This window comes from Perissodus microlepis, chromosome 3, assembly GCF_051167445.1.
Source record: "Perissodus microlepis isolate ML-2025 ecotype Zambia chromosome 3, ASM5116744v1, whole genome shotgun sequence".
Taxonomy (NCBI): Eukaryota; Metazoa; Chordata; class Actinopteri; order Cichliformes; family Cichlidae; genus Perissodus; species Perissodus microlepis.
The window spans coordinates 40,925,901-40,946,875 of NC_140463.1; the positions used below are offsets into that span (position 1 = coordinate 40,925,901).

Below are 20,975 nucleotides of genomic sequence, written 5' to 3' on the forward strand. Positions count from 1 at the left end.
AACAATGTTTTATTTACATTTTACACAGCATCTCAGCTTTTCTGGAATCGTTTTATCTCCCTTTTCCTTTCCAGATATTCTTTAGTCGCTGCTTTTAACCTGAGATTGTCTGCCTCCTCTCCAGCACTTCACTCACCTGTTCAGCTTGAACAGGTGGCCTAAAGGTCACAAAAGAATGAGATCAGGGTCACCACTCAGGAAGGATGGTCAGTAAACGAGGTCAAGAAATTTTGTAAACAGAGCAGGCTTTTGGATCCCTTGTAAAACAGAGAGCTACAAACCAAGGTACATGCTCTACCATAGCCTAAACTATTTCTACTATTTTGCCTGATGCTCCACCTGTAGAACTTTGCTCAGCTATTCCAGTGCAAGTCTCTGTAACTACCCATTTTTCTGGTGAAATAGGCCACTGTTGTGAAGTTCTCCTGTGATACTCATTTGTTTTCATCAGTAGGGAATACAAGGTATCATACTCGAAGCAACCATCAGATTAGGTGGAGACATTTTCTTCTTCTGAGTCTTTAATTTCGTTCACTGAATTCAAGGAGCAGCTAAAGAAAGCTTATGATCACTTCTTGCATTCAGAAAATGCTAATAAAGAGTGCTTCCTGTGTCTGAGCTCTCATTGTGTTCTCATGGTCGGTGGGATGCACAGTCTGTATGTTGTGTAAGACCCAAATGCAGATGCATACAAAGCAAGAAGAGTTTAACAAAAAGCACTTACTTGGCTTATTGCAAAAACACCAAAAGCAGTTAAAATTCAAAATGTGAAACATAAATTCAAAGGTATGGTCAAGGTATGTATTAATGTAGAAATCCTTTCCATGATTATTTTAAGTCCCTTTAAACAATTTTATTTTCTTACCACCAGTGTTGGTCAAGTTACTTGAAAAAAGTAATCAGTAACTAATTACTGATTACTTACCCAAAAAAGTAATCCCGTTACTTTACTGATTACTTATTTTCAAAAGTAATTAATTACTTAGTTACTTAGTTACTTTTTAAAAACACGATTTACAACCTGAATAGGTAATAAAGCAATAGATCTGTCAGGCTAATTCTACTTTTTCTGCATAATCCATCACAAAATGTAATCAAATGGAAAAGTCTCTTTTTAAAACTTGTTTTATTAGTTTTAATCTTTTAACTTTATGCATCAAGCAAAAATTTAATTATATGCAACATTCTCTGACTTGAATAAATTACTTTAACATTTAAACCTATTTTCTGCACATTCCAGCACATAAAATATTTTTTTGTGTGTGTTTACACTCACTCTTTCAAATAGATGCAAGTAAAACACAGCAGAAAATAAATAAAGTCACAGACTAGCGGTCCTGTTGCTCTATTTTCACCTGTAAAACAGGAGCAGGGTAGGCGGAGGTTTACCCTGGTGCAGGTGTGCCGCAGCGGTCAGTGGAAGAATCCGCGAGTTTCTCTGTGAATTTCCCATTACGTCATAGCGCACTCGGTGCTTGCTTGGAAGTTTAGGGGTTTTTTTCGCTGTAAAAAGAAGTTTTCTTCCCATGCACAACGGACACTAATGTTTTTGTCACTTTTTATGGAAGGTCAGTACTTCCACGCTTTAAACGCTGCACGCTCATACTCTCTCCTGCACTCGATATATTATCCATTGTTGATCTGTACACAGCTGTTGTCACAAACGTCGCACTCGCTTACGTCACTGTCATGAGACATTCTTGCAAAAAAATCACGGTTTTAGTAACGCAGTAACGCAGCGTTCCTACGGGAAAGTAACGGTAATCTAATTACCGTTTTTGCAATAGTAATCCCTTACTTTACTTGTTACCTGAAAAAAGTAATCGGATTACAGTAACGCGTTACTGCCCATCTCTGCTTGCCACCAAGCAGTCTGTCCATACTTTAAAAAGAAGTAGGAAAGCCATGATTATAAGGTTTCATACAGAAGCTTCTTGACATTTTTTGTCCATGACAGGTTAAATCACAATAAATATCAATAGCATTGAAGTCGTGTGTGTGTGCTTTTCTGCTTCTCAGTGATTTTCCTGTGGTTTGAAATCTCATGTGAGCTTGTGATATCATATCATGTCATATCAGCAGGAATAAATGAACTAGTTTGTTGTTGAATTTCATGCAGATCATACATGATCAATTACACCAATCAAATTTAACATTTACCAGAACACCGAAACTGTCTCCTTAAAAATGAAGGGCTTAAAACATTCATCCAGGGTCTCAGGGGTGGGGGGGCCTACTGAGAGGAGGCATGGTTTTAATCAACCCCACCCCTTTTGGTTTATGTGAAGTTGAAACGACTGTTTCCATTTGTAAGCTTCACAATCTGCAATCAAGTGGCCAGACTTAAAACAATAAAAAACAAACAAAAAAAACCAAAAACACTTTTGGTCTGCCTTGGGACTAGATACAAGTACCTCACTCTTCGGGTGCTGCGCAGCTGGCACCTCGCTAGCCTTCGCTGGGGTATCGTGTCGGTCATACCTACTGACACTGGTTTTAGGAATGAGTGCGAACTCATCAGCCAGCGTCGCAGCCTGCTGTAGCGAGGAAACCTTTTGTTCATATATACTGCAATGCGCTCGGCAATGCAGTTCTTAAATTCCTCTATCAGCATTAGTTCACATATCGAAGCCAGGTCAGTAGCTTTGCAGGCCAAACACCACCGATTGAAAAGGACACTTTTTTCCCCTGGCGAAATCCAGATAGGACTGACCCTTTCCAACCCCCAGAAACACTGCCTATAAACCTCTGGGACCAGCACATAAGCCAGCAGGATAGCACGTTTCAGCTTGTCATAGTCCAGGCTGTCCTCAGCTGACAACGAGGAACAAACTTCCTGAGCCTTACCTACCAGCTTACACTGTAGCAAAATGGCCCACGAATCCTGTGGCCAGTGCAAGGCTGTGGCTATTTGCTCAAATGACTCGAAGTAACTGTCAACCTCAGTGTCGCGGAACACTGGAACAAGATGACTTTTTTCCCCTACATCAAACGCCTGCCGAATGGAAGCAGTTGCAGGAAGGGAAGCCTGCTGGAGCTCCAACTGTCGCAACTTGACAGTTGTCTCCACCTCTACCTTTTTCAATTCAACCTCCATGGCCCTCGCAATCTCTGCCTCTAAACACCCAAATTCCAACTACTTCTTTAGCTGGAACTCCCTCTCTCGATCCTCCTTTTCAAGCTGGAGACGAGCCAGGCGTACACGGAGCCTAGCATCCTGCTTTGAACTTACTGATGACTCTATGGAGAGTGGTTCGAAGTGAAGCAGTGTCATCGGCTTGTCCTCAGACAGCCCCTGAGCAAAAGGTGTAGACACTGATGGAGCTACAGCTTGATCTGGCACCTGAGGAACAGGCTTTACGCAGAGCTGTGGAGACACCAATGCCATAAAATGATGCCACCTCATGCAAATCCCTCTTCCTACAGGCGTCCAGCTGGACAAGCGAAGGGTTTGCCGTAAACACGGCAATATCAAAGGTAGCCATTAAAAACAACAAAAAACTACCCCAGGCTAACAATAACAACAAATGAGAACCACCTCCACCACACAAATCAAATACAGTTGGGAAATACGTGTGGCCACAGGGTTAACCAATAAATAAAAATACCACCGACCCTCTCCCCAGACCTACCTACTAAAATCTTAGCCTACTTAGCTTTTGGAGTGTGCCAGGTTCGAGGCAGCTTTAAAGGCTAAGCATCAGGTGCACAAAGCACCGACAAGCCGACAGGGAACTAATCCCCACCCAGGATTACTCCAAAAATAAAAAAGGCAAAATAAAAAATGAGTGCCTGAAAGAGGAGCTTACGCTCAGCTAGACACTCCCCTGTGCTAATGGAGAGAGAGCATAGCAGATACAATACAACTAAACAAGCGACTGGCAAACACACCAAAACTTAATCACTGTTCCTTCAATTCATATCCCGGACGAGCCCCCACATTGTTATGTCCCCACGAAGAGGTCCAGGGGTGTGAGTGTGGGGACCAGTAACAAATGGGTCCGGAAATAGAATGAATAGGAAAACAGATAGAGTTGTAAACAGCCGGCAACGCCGTTTTTACCAATAATGCCAAAGAAACAAAGGAAGCAGTCGCAGCCACAAAAGAAAAAAACTACCAAACAAATAAGGGAGGCACTTCCCACTTAGCTCCTCACCACGGGGAGACACTTCCGGGGCCCACAAGCCCATCTACTCACTACTCAAAGGAGCCTGTCCAAAACCAAGGGAAACCCGTGTAGAGCCAAAGGGGAAAATACCCCCCCACACTAGTGATGTGACATTCTGTATCGAGGCTTCGAAGCTTGTGTCGAGTAATTGAGGGGGCGTTTCCGCGATGCGCGTATCGAGGCTTGCTTCATTTATGGGAGGAGCTGAAAATGATGACGTCCGAAGCCTCGCTGCCCGGCTGTACCACGTGACTGGTTCATGAAGTGGTTCGAACTTTGCCGCGAGCTATGACAGCGATATAAACCCCTCAGACTTCATTCAAAATGTGGGTGTTTAGAGAGAGTTTGGAGGTTTATGAGAGTGAGGAGAGAAAGTCAGGAGAGAATGGAGCCAGCTAAGAAGAGGAGGATGTCCTCCCCTGTGTGGGAACATTGTGATCTTATTCCTCCCAACAAGGTATGTAAATTTCTACAGAAGATGTATTTTCATAATACTGATGGTGCAATACAATTTATGTTAAGCTGTCTTTACTTTTGTACAAGGTGAAGTGTTTGCTATGTGCCAGGGAGCTGGGATATAACAACAACACCTCATCCATGCTTAGGCACTACAGAGCTTTGCATGAGAATAAGGGGAACACCGATTGTGGAGCAAGACCAGGTGAGCCATCAAATATCATGATAATATAGCATGCCGTAATGTTACTAAATGATATAACAATATTATACAACTGTAATAAGTTACGTGTGTGATATTTATATTTGTGCTTTGTTTTTGTTGTCTTTCCTCAGGAGAACAATCTCAAATAGATGAAGACCTGGTTAGCATGGTGATTGAGGACTCCCAGCCATTTAGCATTGTGGAGGACAAAGGATTTAAAAGATTTGTTAAATCATTAAATCCTAGCTATGTTCTCCCCACTAAAAAGGTCATAAAAGCAGTGAAAATTTAGTTTTTACAGAATAAAATGTGGGCAGGACTGAGGCTCAAAGCCTCAGTGTGTAGCTGTCCATACCTCAACGTTACAAAACCACAACCACTGCCCACACCCCAACCACACCTCACCTCACAGTAAATGATCATTTCCATTTTAAGCATTTCCAAATGATCATTTTCCATACTGCCAGTATAAATATACACAGTATACTGCCATCACTACAATATACATGTTTTACACACTCCTTTTGTTGTTGACATTTACAGACTGTGTGCAAAAAGCCACACTCTTCAAATTCATGCCAACTAATATTTTTATGTCCAGTAGGTGTCCTACTAGAGCAAATGAAGCTTCAAGATGCTTTGCGCTGGGGTGAACCAATTGGATGAACCGCTTCATGGTGCTTCATGGTGCTTCATGGTGCTTCATGGTGCTTCATGGTGCTTCATGGTGCTTCATGGTGCTTCATGGTGCTTCATGGTGCTTCATGGTGCTTCATCTGCCCATCACTACCCCACACTCACAGTTCACCCCCGGCTTATATAGCCTCAGAGGTGATTGCTGACAGGGCCCAGGTGGCAAACGAGGCTAATCAAAAGCAGCTGTGTCCTGGGGAGAGAGAAGAGTGAGAGAGACAGAGGGGGGTAGGAGTGGCAAGAGAGGAGGAGGTGGAGAGAGGGTCAAACACCCAACCCACACCCAATCCCTTTGATTTACTTCAGATGGTAAAGTCTGCGCTTAGAAAGAAATCAAAGGAAAAGCAAGCACAAGAGTAGCTACAAAAAGTGACCAGCAGGTGTCGTACTTTATCAGGCACATTCTGAATTGTCTCAATATATATATATTTTTTAAATATGATGTTGACAGTAACAGCAAACATCAACTTCCTGGTATTGTGGTCACTTTTAACATAACACAGATATTTAATTTTAACTGACTAATATTCACATCCATTTTTTAATACAGAATATTTTTTTCATATTTCGAACTAGATTAAGTGTTACATCTGCAGTAATTATCACTTAGATTTAATCACAAACTGGACTCTGGAAACAGACTCAGCTCTCAGGTATGCAAATATGTCCATCCAAACTTTCAAGCATTGGAAAGTTTATCAGTGTGGCATTTTATTTAAAACAAAACTTTGACTATTCTTGCTTTACATTCTGGGGCTGAATCTGAATGTAAAATAAAAGTTAAAAAAAAAAACATTTTGTTGTACGCATGTATAATTTCTAAGAGAGTGGCGCTGTGCAGGGTGATTCAGTAAAAGGACTAGATGTTACAATCCCTGATAATGCATTGCTTTAAATGGAGAAAGTCTTGAGGGATGGCTGTTACGAGGAAAGGCAGCCCAGAAACTTTACCAGCGGGACACATCATTGTGTGCCTCAACTTCACAGGGTGTTTCGGTCTTTTAACCAAGCTAATCTGCCATTTTTTTTTTACCTTCCTTGGTTAGGTTTAGGGATTAGAGATCTGATCTAGATTATCATATTATAATTTGGGACACGTCGTCAGTAGTGGACCTTGGATTCATAGGGTGTTTCGGCCATTATCACTAGATACCCTCATTCAAGGAGGCCCTGCCAGGGTTGATCAGGCAGTGAGTGTCTCACTATTTCATGTTCAATTGTTATTTCTCTACTACTTTCTTCTGTTTAGTTTTCTACAGTTTTTTTCTCCTATCAATTCACTGCAATTAAGAAGTAATGCTTACCTCTTTAATATTTATGACAGGACAGGAAAATTATAATATTTTAGCTGAAAGTCTAAACTTTAGTCACATCTTGCCTGTTTGGTTTCAAATTGTAAATACATGGAGGCAAAACAACAAAATGCACACAAGCACAATACAAAACTTAAAGACCTCACTGTATAAAAAGAAGCTGCATGCATTCATTATATTTGTTATACCAGAGGCATTTCCAATTCACAGTCTACACTGTGAATCTTTAGCTTGTTTGCTTTTTGTTTTGTTTTTGCCTTTTTTCTTGTTGTTGTTTGTTTGTTTTTAAGCTTTCGTGCTTGGGGAAATTAAATCTGCACATAGTATAATCCAGATTCCAAAGCAGAGATTTCCTAACCTGGATTATTAAGCACTACTCAAGACTTTAAATAGTATTTAGGATGTAAAATGATGTGTAATATTTTAAGCACACACTTGATTTACAGTAGAAGAATCATTGGTCAAGGATGTCACAATGTAAAAATGTGCCAAACATTAACTGAAAGAATTTAAATATGTATTATTTGAAGGAATATGTTTGATTTTTACTTGGAAACAAAAAGAAAAACAAATTAAAGAAAATTGCCTTTCATGAAATGTAATTTAACAAAAACTGAATATGCACAACACAGATGTACAGGGATACAGATGGAAACAAAAAAAAAATTCAGATTGTTGTTTGACAGTTTTATGAAGCTCATCATTCATTTCTCTGCACCCTCTATTCCTCCAGAAGAGCCAGTTTCATGTCTAAGTGAGCTCTGAGATTCTTTAATAATCGCGTCCCAATTGCAATTATTTCCCGCAGTTCTGGAAAATCAGCTGATAATGTTTCCAGTAGTTCCAGTTTAGGAGTAAGGAGATAAACTTTTTCATCAAAAACTCTTGAGAGATTTACCATGTAGAAGTAGTCTTCTGCCTGAAAAAAACAAAACAAAACATTTAGCACGAATTAAAACATGTTGCATTCTCCTTTAGATGCTGCTGTTTTCAATAGTTACAAGAGTTACAGTTCAGTGTGTGGTGTAACACATTAAAGGTATGCTAATGTCAAATGAAGTGCTGTTTTTAATTTATAATTTAGAATCTACACAAACTGCATATTTTCTCAGCCAACATGTGAGTAACACGGAGACTGACTGACTTACCTTCAGTCTCTCTTCTTCTTCTGCTACTGCTGTCTGGAGGATTTTCCTGAATATTTTCTGAGGTTTAGCAGAAAGAAGCAGAGCATAGTGAGAATGCCAGCTGCTCAACAACACAATGAAATTAAAGGAAACAACAAATAATAATGAAAGAAAATATTAATTTACCAGCTGGTTCTTGTTAGGAAGTGAATTTGTGAATTCAAATAGCTTTGTGATGGTTGCATTTTTATAGTTTTCTTCTGCCTAATGAAAAACAATAAAATAACATTTTTTGAAACATTTAAATTTATTACAGTATATTGTGTTGAAAAGACTGTAGTCATAATATTTGCATGACTGTCAATGTATCACAGATAGATATTTTAATCTGAAATATAGTTATTGATAGTTTATATATATATATATATATATATTTTCTAACTGCCTACACATGACAAACTTTCAAAGTTAGCTTGTGAGCAACTTGGACCCACTTTGTGTCTGTTTCTTCTTTTGCACTCAGCATTTATATTGAAATAAATAAAATAACAGCTGCTTAAGCTTCTATGAAAACCCCTTTTAAGTACAGAAACTGTTCAGCAGTTAAGAATTATTTGCAGTGTTTATGTGCAAATAATAAATTTACCAGTTTGTTCTTGGCCCAGCTTGCGATGCAAATGAAGCACAGCATCGAGTAGATCGCCAGTAACACGTAGAGAAACAAGCACGTGATGACACAGACTCGCCCTCTTGTTCTGGTAGCTGCTTCTGCCATCACTGTGAGAATTAAAACAATATCACTAAGGACTGTGGCAGACAAATTCTAAATTTGCGCTGGTTAGATCTGGCCCAGTCTGTTCCACCACAAGTGAGTCTACCTCTGGTTCATGTACACCACGACGTGTCTCACTGAGTAACGGATTTTACAAATATCGCAACTAAATCTGCATTATGTGCTAAATTAACCTTGTTTAGTTGAAAACTCATAGCAGACTAATTCCCCCTCATCCCTGTTTCATCACAGTCACCAAAGGAAGATTGCAACTGACTCTCATATTTTCACCCCATTTTTGAAGCAAGTGAATAATTGTAATGTAATCCTTGATTGTATTCAGTAAAAAAACACCCAAAGGTACAATGCTGAGCTTACCTGCCAGGTGAATGGAAGAAGACCTGCTGCACTGTACAGGTGACGAATGAAAACGATGAGATGACACGTTGCAAATGCTTTATGTACTCTGGTTATGAGCTGCCCTTTCACTTTTGTTTTCAGAACTTACCTTAGACTCCTTTGGTTTTAAAAATGTGTTTAGATTTAAACTCAGTAGTTCTGCTACTATGCAATAAACAGTAAATGTTGATAGGTAATTCCGCATATTTAATTTTCCAAAATGTAAACAAATACAGTGTAAATGACACATTTTTGGATAAAGTGTACACTTTATCCAATACCTTTTGGAGTGAGAAACCCCGGAAATATTTAGAATTCAGAGCCCTTCAGGACACCAGGAGCAGTGAAGGTGAAGTCCCTCAGGGAGTACCAACAGAGACACCTTGGAGACTGGTGACAAAGTAGACCCACCGGTGGTCGAGGTGAGATGATTTGGCAGGTGATAAACAATGACAGAGGGGTGTGGAAATCCATAGGTGACAGTAGTCTTGGCTTGGATTTCACAAACAGTGTTGAACCCTCAGAATCTACTCTGCTGACCACACACCTTTGGAACGGAAGTCGCAAGTTCGATTTCCTCCCAGTATCCAGTAAGGGTCCTGGCTAGGCCCCCCATGCCAAAAAAACACCAAGTCCTGGAATGGCGCGGCTACGTCTGCAGCCTTTGCGCAGCTCGGGCAAGACACATTTCACATTATGTTGTACTCTATATGATTGTGTATGTGACCAATAAAGCTTGTTTCGTTTCATTTTGTTTGTTTCGTTCTACTCACAAGGGAAGAGAATCCCCAAGTTCAGGCTCTGTCAGCACAGCACTCTCAGGGGACATGGAAACTATCGGCTTGGGTCCTGTCAGTTGAAGCCGCACCACTGGATATGCAGTGACTTCAAGCTGATCGCCTGCACTGGACTTCATATCAGATCACTGTCTGACACCTCGCCCAGAAGCAGTCACATGAGTGATCCTGCCAACAAAGCCAAATGTTGTGGAAATCTACAACAAATAAGGACTGAGAGACTCTAATGGTGTCTTTCTATCTTATTTATTGAACATCTGCCACTGAACCACACAACCAAAGAGTGATGGTTAGTGTCTGGCAATGAGGACAGAAATATATGATTTAAGGAATACTTGTTTTTGTGTTTATTCCTTCACGTTAGGATTTTCCCCCAAGGCTGCTGTTTATCACTATGTACTAACAAAAGAATTTCATGCCTACACTAGTAGCACACCAAGCAGAAAAAGACTCCAACATAAAAGGAAATTACAAGTGGATAATTACACAACAGCGATTAACTGTATTAAATTGTCTTTTTCTTCTACACTTGTTTTTATAGGAAACAAACAACTCTTCATTTGCTGCAAATACTACAGTAAATGTCAAAAACGAAAGAGAAATTGACAGACACGTTTAGAACAACATGCAATGTTTTACTCTTTTGGGCTGACATATTTGAACAGTCACAGTATTGCCTCGGTGAATAGCCGGTCTGTCAAGTTTTGATCACAAGCCAAGGCTTTATTCAGCTCTCATAGTGATACCAATACTGTTTAGATTAGATCAGATACTGTCTGTATAAAGTGATACAATATGTACATTATCATCTCCGTCTAAAACCAAAATCAAATTTAAAAGAAAATGTGAGGTAATTAGGCTTTTTTGAATCAGATAGTGGAATGCATGATATAAGCAGGCAGTATTAATCTAAGATGTTTTTAATGGTGAGAGACACTGAAGCAAATCCCCAAGGCCATGTGGAGACTCCACACAGAAGACTCCTACCCAGGTTAGAACCCAAGACCCTCTTGCTGTGGGTTCACCACTGCTGCCAACAAATACAACTGTGTGTTTGTATGTTCTTTGACAATAGTTAGTGACCATACTGTATTATGTAGACTGTGTGGAGGTAAAGTATGGGGGCACATATGAAACAAACACTAATCCAATTTATGTGCTACAAAAAAGGGGTAAGAATTTTAAATGGATAGGGTTGCACTATTCATTAAACTTTCTGCCTTAAAATGTTACCATTTAGTTGATCTCAGCACTGCAATGAAAATGTACAAAGCACTAAATAATCTACTTTTAAGCTGCTTTCAGTAGTTGTTTGAAGGTAGGGAGACACAGTACAAACTGTGGGAAAAGGCATGCTTATCAAAAGTAAGTGTCAGGAGTAATATTAATAAAATATGTATATCTGACAAGGCCGTAAATTTCAGTAGTTGTGATGAAAAAGAATGAAAAAAAAGTTTAAACAAAAAATAAAATGAAAGTAATTATCAATGACTATAAAATAGATGATATAAATGTAACTATATATAAAAATTTTCCTGTCTTTTAATGACGTGAGTGTTATAAATAGTTTTTTGAATGAATGCAAACAGGCAAACTGCCCACCTGACCACTGTCAGTGTCCTCATACATGCCCGGCATCACTCTCACGTTCTTCTCTGCCATTTCTGACTTCCTTGTGCAATATTACAGTTCCTCCCTATCATAAGCTTTCTCCATAATCACCAAAGACATTATGCAGGTGTGGAGCAATGTGACAGGCACCACTTTAAATGAACATTCAGCACTTCATAATCTGAAGGTTTTAAACAAGTCTCAGTCGGCTCAATCAGCTTATCCTCCCAAACCCCCATCCCCTTAGAGACTGTGCCTGCTCTCAAACAGTTAAAAAACAAACTACAAATTGGCAAAAAACGAAAGAAAGAAAGAAAGAGTAATAGAGTATCCATGTCTGCACCAAGGTGTTAAACTGTGTGATCATATGCTCCTCACATACAAGGTTTTGAATAATCAGATCAGGTTGCAGCAGAGAGCAGCGAGCACTGCAAAGTGTCAGCAAGATCTGTGAAACTGACAACACAGACATTGTGAATAAAATAATATAAAAAGCTGAAAATGAGCACTCTGAGCCTTGTCAGGTCCTTCAGGGTTCCAGGTGCTATTTCACAAAATCATTCCATTTAGCAGACGTTCACTTTCATTACTTACCAGGACACCTGAAATGATGCCAAGTCAAAATGTGTGTCATTAGTTCTGTCTGTTGTTGACATAACTACCAGAGCATGAAGAGAATGTAAATGTTTTTATTCTGTATTATTTTTGCATTGACATTGTTTTCAAACAGGTAAAACAAGTATTTTCAGAGGCTATTTTAGTCCAAATTGAAGGGATGCAGCACTTGTAAATAAATACTTATGTATTTACAGTTCAGTGTGCTGCTCCCCAACGTTTTCAATCAATGTCTTCATTGTTCTCAGTTTCTTTTCCATGGATACAATTTCCTCATCAAGCTCTTCATTTGTGCTGTCTAGTTCAGCTTTGGTTTCTTCCATGGAAACCTTAAGGTCCTCCATATCTGTGTCAGGATCTGTTTCACCAAGCAGTGCGTCAAATTTCTTGATCACTGCTATCATTGGGTCCATGAGAGCCAGATATTCATCTACCAGCTCTGAAGCTTTCAACATGTCTGACTTGCACTCCTAATAGGAAAAAGAAAATTTTCATGGCACAAGATCAATAAATACACAACAAAGTCATGCTTCAAAGTCATGCATGATGCTATTCTTAATGCACACAAGGGACAAACTCAGTATATTTTATATGCAGTGAGAAACTTTTACTGACCATCAGTTCATCCATTTCCTGTTGTGCTTCCTTGTAACTTTCCTTGAGCACTTCCTGGAACTTAACAGGGAGCAGTGACATGTGGTTACAGTTTATAATGGCTGACAAAAACTTTTATATAGTTTCAGCAACAGATGTGATTGTGGTGACTCACAATCGCTGCTGACATGCATTAGATAAAAATAAAAGATTGGACTTAAAGCAAGCATCAGTTTACCAGTTGGTTCTTGTTTATCAGTGAAGCTGAAAGGCAAATCAGACACAGCAGGGTGGACATGAGGAACAGGCCTTTGGTGATGCTGGAAACAGCCACCCCTCTGCTTCTGGCCAAAACTGCTGCTGCCATCACTGTTTGGAGTAAATAACATGAAATTTTTACACTGTAAGAAAACAAATAGAATATTTACAAAAAAAAAAAACAACATTTGAAAATTCCAGGGAATATATATTCTAATTAAAAAATGTACAATGTTAGCAATACACAAACAATGGTAATAGAAATACTCAGTCGAATCTGCAACCGTCTGATTAGTGAAAAGTTCTAGAATAAACTATGATGTTGTAAATATTAGTTTTCAGCTTACCTGTGATGCAAATACAAGCTGATAAATGAAATGAAGAGATGGGACTTTACACAGTGCTTTTATGCAGACCTGCAGCCACCTCCCTGATGGCGCACCTCTGATATGTGTTTACATTGAGCACTTTCTGTTGTTTCACTTTCACAGAAATCTTCATGACGTATTAAACTAATTGCATCATTGTGTTTGATTACAAGTGTCTGAAGAGGAAAGCATGGGATTGGGGATATTACACATATTCATTTTACTAACCCTAACAAAAAAGAAACAACATTTGAAAATTCCAGGGAATATATATTCTAATTGAAAAATGTACAATACCACCAATACACAGTCTGGGTTTCCAATAAGTACAGTTTTCCGTCAGTAATTTGTAATATGGTTATTTCAAACTTTCTCTAACAGTAATAATAAACCTATTAACTATCTATGTATATGGGTGCCTTTAAAAAAAGAGATGAAGTTAAGAGTATATATAAAAAGAGCAAGTCAGACTTTTTCAGACCTAATAATGTATTTTCTGTAACTTGACAATTTAGAGAATGTTACTGTTAATGCTGTTTTTAGTAGACCTGGAATAGAAATTTATATAGTAGTTTTATACCTATCAGTGCCTGAAGAGCAGAATGTTTTTTTTCTTATCATCATGTAGATTAAGGTTTACACATGACCAATTTTGTGATTCAGACTGAGGCACAAATATTGTGAATGTGAGTGAATATTGCTTTAATCCAGCAGCAGACGATACCTTTATGTGATAATCCAGTAGCCTTATCACCTGGCAGTGAGGCATAAACAGACATATTTCAAAAGCCTGAGCCTTATGTTTCAGAGTGGTGAGGAATGAGTATATATTAAATTAATGATATGAGTGTATAAATTGGTTAGCCTTCATCATGTGACTAATTGATTGGTGTGCTACATTTTGTGGGTTATGATATATTTTATCAGTGAGTAAGCATTGGACAAATTGTTGATTATTAAATATGAGCTTTATTTGCAGACAGGGTTTATTCTTCTATTGTTAACTGTCAGCTTTACTGATACTACTTAATACAACAAATTATAACAATGTTATAATAATGAGAGTGAAAAACTTCACACTGAATCTGCACATTATGGAAGAGAAGCTTTATGAATACAGTGGAAACAACACCAGAGACAGACAATGACTAATATGTTACAGTTCATCTTTATGCCCCTCTAGTAATATTAACCACTTCATAATTCCACTTAGTTTCTCTTCATTGTCCTTGAGTTCTGCAGCTTTTAACTCAAGGTATTTGCCTTTGTACTTCTTGGTAGCATCCATGAGCTTCTTTAGGTCATCCATGAAATGCAGCAATGGCGTGAGCAGTTTAAACTCTTCCACTGTATTTCTCATTTTAAATAGATGGTTTATTAAGCGTGTAGCATCATCATAGATTAGTGGAGTATAAATTCTATCTAGCTTGTTTTCAGCCTGACAAAAAAAACCCAAAGCAAAATCAATACATATATCCTTTTTATATTATTTATATATCAAAGATATAAAAAGATACATTGATGGATTTTATTTATAGCCATTTGTTTTTTTGGCTTTGCTAATTTCATAACATTAGAAAGATTTATATTAGCAGTGACAGACTCTCATCCATAACATGAACATTGACACTCACCTTCTTTCTCAGTACTTCTTCCTGTAGTTTCTCAACATTTTCTCTCAATTCCTCCTGTATATTCAGAGGGAATGTCAACAAACATGTGAAGCATGTGATTACGCCAAAAGCGAAACAAAAACAATCATTTTTCTTGGGTGGTCCTTGAACCAATACAAAAACAATGTAATTAAAAAAAACAAAACTAATTAATAATTTTACCAGTTGATCCTCATCTATCAGTGAATTTGAAAGGTTAGCTGGATACAGCAGAGTGAAAATGATGAATAAGCCTTTGGTGACTGTGATCCCACTCACTTCTTTGCTTCTAGGCAAACCTGCTGCTGCCATCACTGTTCTGAAACAAGAACAAAGAGCAAACTTACAAAGTAAACTTTTTCTTACTATGAGTCAAGATATTAGATTACAATTTGACAACATAATCTTCTCTTAATACAGCGTTACAGATCATACCTGGTATTGGAAGGAGAAGCGATGAATGACAAAATAATTGGATGACACACCACACGTACGTTATATAAGACCTGGTGTTACCTCCTCTATGACACGGCTCACTTATGGGTGGGAAGGTCTGTGGGTGTATCCAGCTATATTTGTATTTACTTTTTTTGTGCATAATTATTTGTTCTTGTAATTTTATTAATTCAATATGAGTACAGTGAGCCAGTGAAACACAAACAAAATACTACAATAAGTTGTAAAAGTAAAAGAGAAACTGGCAAAAACCTGCAGCAGGTAGGTATCCTTTATGTTCACATACTTGAACTGTCACATTGTAACAACAAATATTGACACTGTCATAGTTAGCCACATGATGTTTTTTTTCCGTTTGAACAGAGTTTAAATGATCAAACAGACAAAGTGTAGCTGCGTAAGGGCCACAGACGCCTACACAGAAACCTCCATAGATTTTGGCAATTTAAAGGTAGAGTCAGTTTTTTTGTAAGTTATGAAAACAAAGTGTCTAATTCAGTTTTCAAAAAACAAACAAACTGGTGGATCCTTATAAACTTAAAATTAATCAATTAAAAGTACAGAAGAGCAGACATCGGGTTGTGGAAGCCGCTAATGTGCCCTGGCATCTTAAATATACTGACTGACATGGACATCCATCTAATCATGTTTTATGCACGTGGCTAGAGAACGACAACACAGGGCTGGCCCCTGGCATAAAGTGCCTTTGTGGTTGTTTAGGTTAGCCCTAGCATCGCTAACCAGAAGTTAGCCCCAGTAGTGGCTGGGCAAAATTGGAACAACTGTATCATAACGCTACATATCAATATGGACTTTTGATTATCCTAACACTGAATAAATGGCTCCTAAAATAATATCTAGGTGCTCAACAGAAAAAGAAATAAAAAGAAAATCGGAGATGGAAAAAACGATTCTTATTTCAAATGGTCAAATTCTTATATCAAAGTCGTGTTTGAACATATGTAACAGTAAATAGCCACAGTACATTTTAACCTGACCTGCTGGCTCAACATAATAGATGAGATGATGACTCTGAAGCATTTTTTCTGAGAACATACTTATTTTATGACAGTTCGTTCGCCAACCCAAGTGGATTTGTAACGTGCGGTGGAGATGAAGCCAGCCGCGGAGGTGTGCAGGTGGATGGCAAATGAGCAAAAGCTTCTAACTTTCCAAAAGTACTCATTTATTTAAAATATCAAAAATAAAAGTGCTACCTCTACTACACATTACTTTAGAGCACACTAGTCCGGGTACACACGGAAGAATCCATTACAGAGAGATGGTACGAAGAAGAGCAAAAAAATCAGCTCAAGAGGACGAAGGCAAGGAAGACAGCAGGTCTGGATGGAATCTGCTCCAGACTGCTGAGGGACTGTGCAGACCAGCTCTGTCAGGTGGCCCTGTACATCTTCAACCTGAGCCTGAGCCTGGAGAGGGTTCCTGAACTGTGGAAGACTTCCTGTGTGGTTCCAGTGCCAAAAATCGCACACCCCAGGGAGCCCAACCACTGTTGCCTGTTGCTTTGACTTCACATCTGATGAAGACCATGGAAAGGCTCATCCTGCACCACCTTCGGCCACTGGTGGGCTCAGTGCTGGACCCCCTGCAGTTCGCCTACCGTTCTGTAATTGTCATCTACCTGTTACACCGATCCCTTTCTCACCTAGAGCAGGCGGGGAGCACTGTGAGGATCTTTTTTTTTTACTTCTCCAGTGCTTTCAACACCATCCAACCTGCACTACTGAGAATGAAGCTGGAGGGAGCCGGAGTAGGCAAGCAGCTGACTGCATGGACCATCGACTACCTTACCAACAGACCACAGTATGTGAGGCTCGATGACTGTGTGTCCTAGGTGGTAATCTGCAGCACGGGGGCACCACAGGGCATGGTTCTCTCACCTTTCCTGTTAAGCCTTTACACTTCAGACTTAATTTGGACGATTGCCATCTACAGAAGTTCTCAGATGATACAGCCATCATTGGATGCGTATCAGACGGGAATGATCAGGAATACAGGGGGTTCATCAGTGACTTTGTAGGCTGGTGTGAGACCAACGTACTCCAAATCAACGCCAGCAAGACAAAGGAGATGATCATAGATTTCAGGAGGAAGTCACCCCCTACAACACCGGTGAACATCTAAGGGAAAGACATTGAGATAGTGGACTCTTATAAGTACCTGGGTGTTCACCTCAACAATAAACTGGACTGGACTACAAATACAGACATCCTGTATAAGAAGGGCCAGAGTCGACTCCACCTGCTGAGGAGACTGAGGTCCTTCGGAGTCTGCAGGACTCTGTTAAGGACATTCTATGACACTGTGGTAGCATCTGCCCTTTCCTATGCAGTGGCCTGCTGGGGGAGTGGATGCACGGACAGGGACAGGAGCAGGATTGACAAACTGGTGCGGAGGTCTAGCTCCATGCTGGGATGTCCCCTGGAGTCTGTGGAGGTGGTTGGCGAGAGGAGGATGTTAGTAAAGCTGACATCCATCATGAACAACCCACATCACCCACTGCATGAGTCTGTGAATGGGCTGAGCAGCTCCTTTAGTCAGAGACTGAAACATTCTCGCTGTAGGAAGGAGCACTTTCGCAGATCATTCATCCCAACAGCAGTTAGACTCTATAACTCCTCAATCACGATGTCATAAGTCACTGGACACTGTGAACATCCATGGTCACCACTTCATGCATAATGGACCTTCCATGAGTATGGACATGTGCGGGTTTATATGTATGTATATGTATACATATGTATATTTAGTGTGTACATGTGTGTGTGTACATGTCTATACATAGGGATAGTAGTGGTACAATAGTTATGTCAAGCTATATAGTTTGTCTTGCATATTTCCAACCATATCCTTAATCACATACTGTGTATGCTACCATTGTATATAGTGTATTATCTTACTTTTTTTCATTGATTGTACTTATTTGTATTTTTGATATCTGTACCTGCGCTGAGGTAACACAAAAATTTCCCCGTCGTGGGATCAATAAAGTCTTATCTTATCTTATCTTATCTTATCTTATCTTATCTTATCTTATCTTATCTCATCTTAGCTTATCTTATCTTAAAAAAGGGGGTGACACACCAGTCATGAGACAGGAGGCGCCACCATGCGGCGATACACTGCATTACAACAGCAACTGTTACAAATTGTAGACAAAAATAATGACCAAATAACCTCGTAGTGTTTTCTTGTATATGAGGCAAATCTTTTCACCTGACCAACAGCAACTAGAAAGTAATAAATTTATCATTAATTTTTGCTAATGTCTTTATCATTAGAACAAGATATACTTGCTACTCATTTTTTATTCATATTGATTTTTCATTGCTATTTATTTGTTCTTTTCAATGTTATTTTTCATTTTCTTTACTGATATACCTTTTATACAAGTTGCTTTCTTTCTTCGCCTAGCAGTGTGGTGGCTGTCCTGGAAGTGTTTTGGGGCTACATATAAAATCTCAGTTAGGGCCATTGAAATCTTAGGGCCAGCCCAGAAGGCAAAGGAGAAAAGAACTCATAAGCATTTGTGAGCCATGGGGACAACTCAATGTAATTCTAGGCTAATCTAATTACTTGTAGCAATAGGAAATGAGCTGGATGTCATACTGACACATGGATTTTGAAAAAATAAATAAATAAATAAACTAAAAGTTTGTCATATGGGGTTATTATAGCTAGGATTATGCAGGGGTTAAGAAAAGAGAATTCAGTTGACTGATTGGAGAGTACAGTCTGCAATCTGATGACATCTAGTGGTGAGATTTTACACAATACAACAATCAATGAATTATACTTTTGTCTAATAAACTGTTATGATAACTGCTTTAAAGCCACTTCATATTTTAACAAAATCTTCACAGCTTTTTTTTTTTCAAATTTAGTATATGTAGTGTAATAATTTAACTAGAATTGAATTCATAATAAGTTGGTTCACATTCTTTTGAACTTTCTCTTGTAATTTTATGTTTTGTTTTGTTGCCTTGATATGTCAATATATGAAATTTGTCATTTATCCAAATGCCAAGTTATTTATAATCAGAAACCTTCTGACTAGATTTGAGAAAAGCGGAAATGTGACAGTTGAATGGCGATAACAGTGACAGGAGAATAATGTAAACATTAATAAGTCTGACCTGAATTCAGTGCCAGTTTTGGTCATTAAGCACAGCTTGGACCAAATCAAAGTAATGCTGCAGGTTTTACATGTTAAGTTGAAGAGAATCAGGAATAAAGTATTATTATATATTGTGTCACTTATATATAATTGTAAATAAGAATTAGTTAACAAAAAACACAGTGCTATCAATATAAATTGTTAAAATGAAGTAAAAAGGAGTTGGCCTAGAATCAAGTTTTCCACAGGTAATACATCCATCATATTTCAGATTTTATTTAAAGTGTATAAATGAATGAAAATGAATCACAGTTCAGGAAATAAATGATGTCCACCTCTTTCAGGAAAACATAGTATATCTAAACAACATGTATTTATTTTGAAGATATTAAATAGAAACCGTTAGAGTTCATCTCGTTTCTCCTCTAGAAATTTGATGATGTTCTTTAGTTCTTCCAGTTTCTTTTCATTGTCCTTCATTCTTGCTTTAATGTGATCTTCCGCCCCATTAAACCAAACCCTGGATTTGTCAATGAATCGACTAAATTTGTTCATCAGTTCCAGCAATGGTGGAAAATCCTCTGCGATTGATGATGTCTTTATTAGTTCATAAATAGAATAAAACTGCTCTATTTTTTCATCATATTCTCTTGAATTGGTTGCTTTACTGTACTTGTAGTCTGCCTAATGAAGAAAATAAAGATGTTTAGTTTATATTCTGTTGTGGAATGTAGTTTCATGTCCACATTTGGCTGACAACATGTGATCAACATGAAACTGACAGACTCACCTTCATTCTGGCTGCTCTTTCTTCTAGTTTCTGAAGTTGTTCTTTGAGTTTCTGAAATTTGCAGAAAGAGGTTGTAAGTGTGTCAGTTGCTTCACAGCACCACATACAAACATCTTGAACTGAATAAAAAAAAAAATCCAACCATTAATGAGCTTGTGGTGACTTGCAGTGACAGATAAACATGTATTGGTCATATGACAAAAGAAGATAAAAGATTTACCAAAAGTTCCTTATTGCTCAGTGAATTCGCAACATAAACCAATGACAGCAGAGAGAAGATGAAAAAAATCAGTCCTCTGTTTCTGGATAAGGCTGATCCTGCCATCCCTGTTTGAAAAAAACTGGTATCAGTTTGAAAGAAAATAACTAAATATTATTGAAAAAAGAATTCAATGGATGTGTCCTGTTGTTAATTTATTGATATATTGTATAAAATATATTAAATGTAAACCATCTCACTGTAGAGTGTTACTGATCTTACCTGCCTGGTGAATGGAGTAGAAGTTGCTTTACTGTACAAGTCAGGGCTGAAAACACAGTGAGACGACACGCTGCAAATGGC

General features: G+C 38.5%; 2 protein-coding genes and 1 long non-coding RNA gene across 4 annotated transcripts; all 3 read right to left on the bottom strand.

Annotated features, from left to right (window-relative positions):
- Window positions 1-5,165: 5,165 nt before the first annotated feature.
- On the bottom strand, window positions 5,166-8,731 carry LOC146391507 (uncharacterized). Of its 2 annotated transcripts, none has more exons than XR_014799936.1 (4): window positions 8,150-8,259; window positions 7,985-8,041; window positions 7,735-7,755; window positions 5,166-5,716 (listed from the first exon to the last, which is right to left on the bottom strand). XR_014799936.1 is itself a non-coding variant. In XM_084924462.1 (4 exons), the coding sequence occupies exons 1-4, from the start codon at window positions 8,652-8,654 to the stop codon at window positions 7,558-7,560; spliced, it is 378 nt and encodes a 125-aa protein (XP_084780588.1). In that variant the 5' UTR covers window positions 8,655-8,731; the 3' UTR covers window positions 7,425-7,557. The 2 variants fall into 2 exon arrangements, 1 of the variants encoding a protein (XP_084780588.1); XM_084924462.1 differs by lacking the exon at window positions 5,166-5,716 and adding an exon at window positions 8,610-8,731 and having other exon boundaries at window positions 7,425-7,755; window positions 8,150-8,227.
- A 3,460-nt stretch (window positions 8,732-12,191) lies between these two features.
- On the bottom strand, window positions 12,192-13,510 carry LOC146391508 (uncharacterized). Its single transcript, XM_084922824.1, has 4 exons — window positions 13,426-13,510; window positions 12,990-13,120; window positions 12,773-12,832; window positions 12,192-12,627 (listed from the first exon to the last, which is right to left on the bottom strand). The coding sequence occupies exons 1-4, from the start codon at window positions 13,508-13,510 to the stop codon at window positions 12,349-12,351; spliced, it is 555 nt and encodes a 184-aa protein (XP_084778950.1). The 3' UTR covers window positions 12,192-12,348.
- An 839-nt stretch (window positions 13,511-14,349) lies between these two features.
- On the bottom strand, window positions 14,350-15,329 carry LOC146391509 (uncharacterized). Its single transcript, XR_014799182.1, has 3 exons — window positions 15,213-15,329; window positions 15,012-15,065; window positions 14,350-14,815 (listed from the first exon to the last, which is right to left on the bottom strand). It is a non-coding gene; the product is annotated as an uncharacterized LOC146391509 (long non-coding RNA).
- Window positions 15,330-20,975: the final 5,646 nt, after the last annotated feature.

Excerpts from the sequence above, each read along its gene's own strand:
- LOC146391507 (XM_084924462.1), bottom strand. The coding sequence starts at position 8,654 with ATGCTGTGCTTCATTTGCATCGCAAGCTGGGCCAAGAACAAACTG. Across the intron at positions 8,228-8,609 it reads GCTGGGCCAAGAACAAACTG|GCAGAAGAAAACTATAAAAA; the intron begins GTAAATTTATTA and ends GTTTTTCATTAG. Across the intron at positions 7,756-7,984 it reads AAGAAGAAGAGAGACTGAAG|GCAGAAGACTACTTCTACAT; the intron begins GTAAGTCAGTCA and ends TGTTTTTTTCAG.
- LOC146391508 (XM_084922824.1), bottom strand. The coding sequence starts at position 13,510 with ATGAAGATTTCTGTGAAAGTGAAACAACAGAAAGTGCTCAATGTAAAC. Across the intron at positions 12,833-12,989 it reads TGATAAACAAGAACCAACTG|TTCCAGGAAGTGCTCAAGGA; the intron begins GTAAACTGATGC and ends CTCCCTGTTAAG. Across the intron at positions 12,628-12,772 it reads AGGAAATGGATGAACTGATG|GAGTGCAAGTCAGACATGTT; the intron begins GTCAGTAAAAGT and ends TTTTCCTATTAG.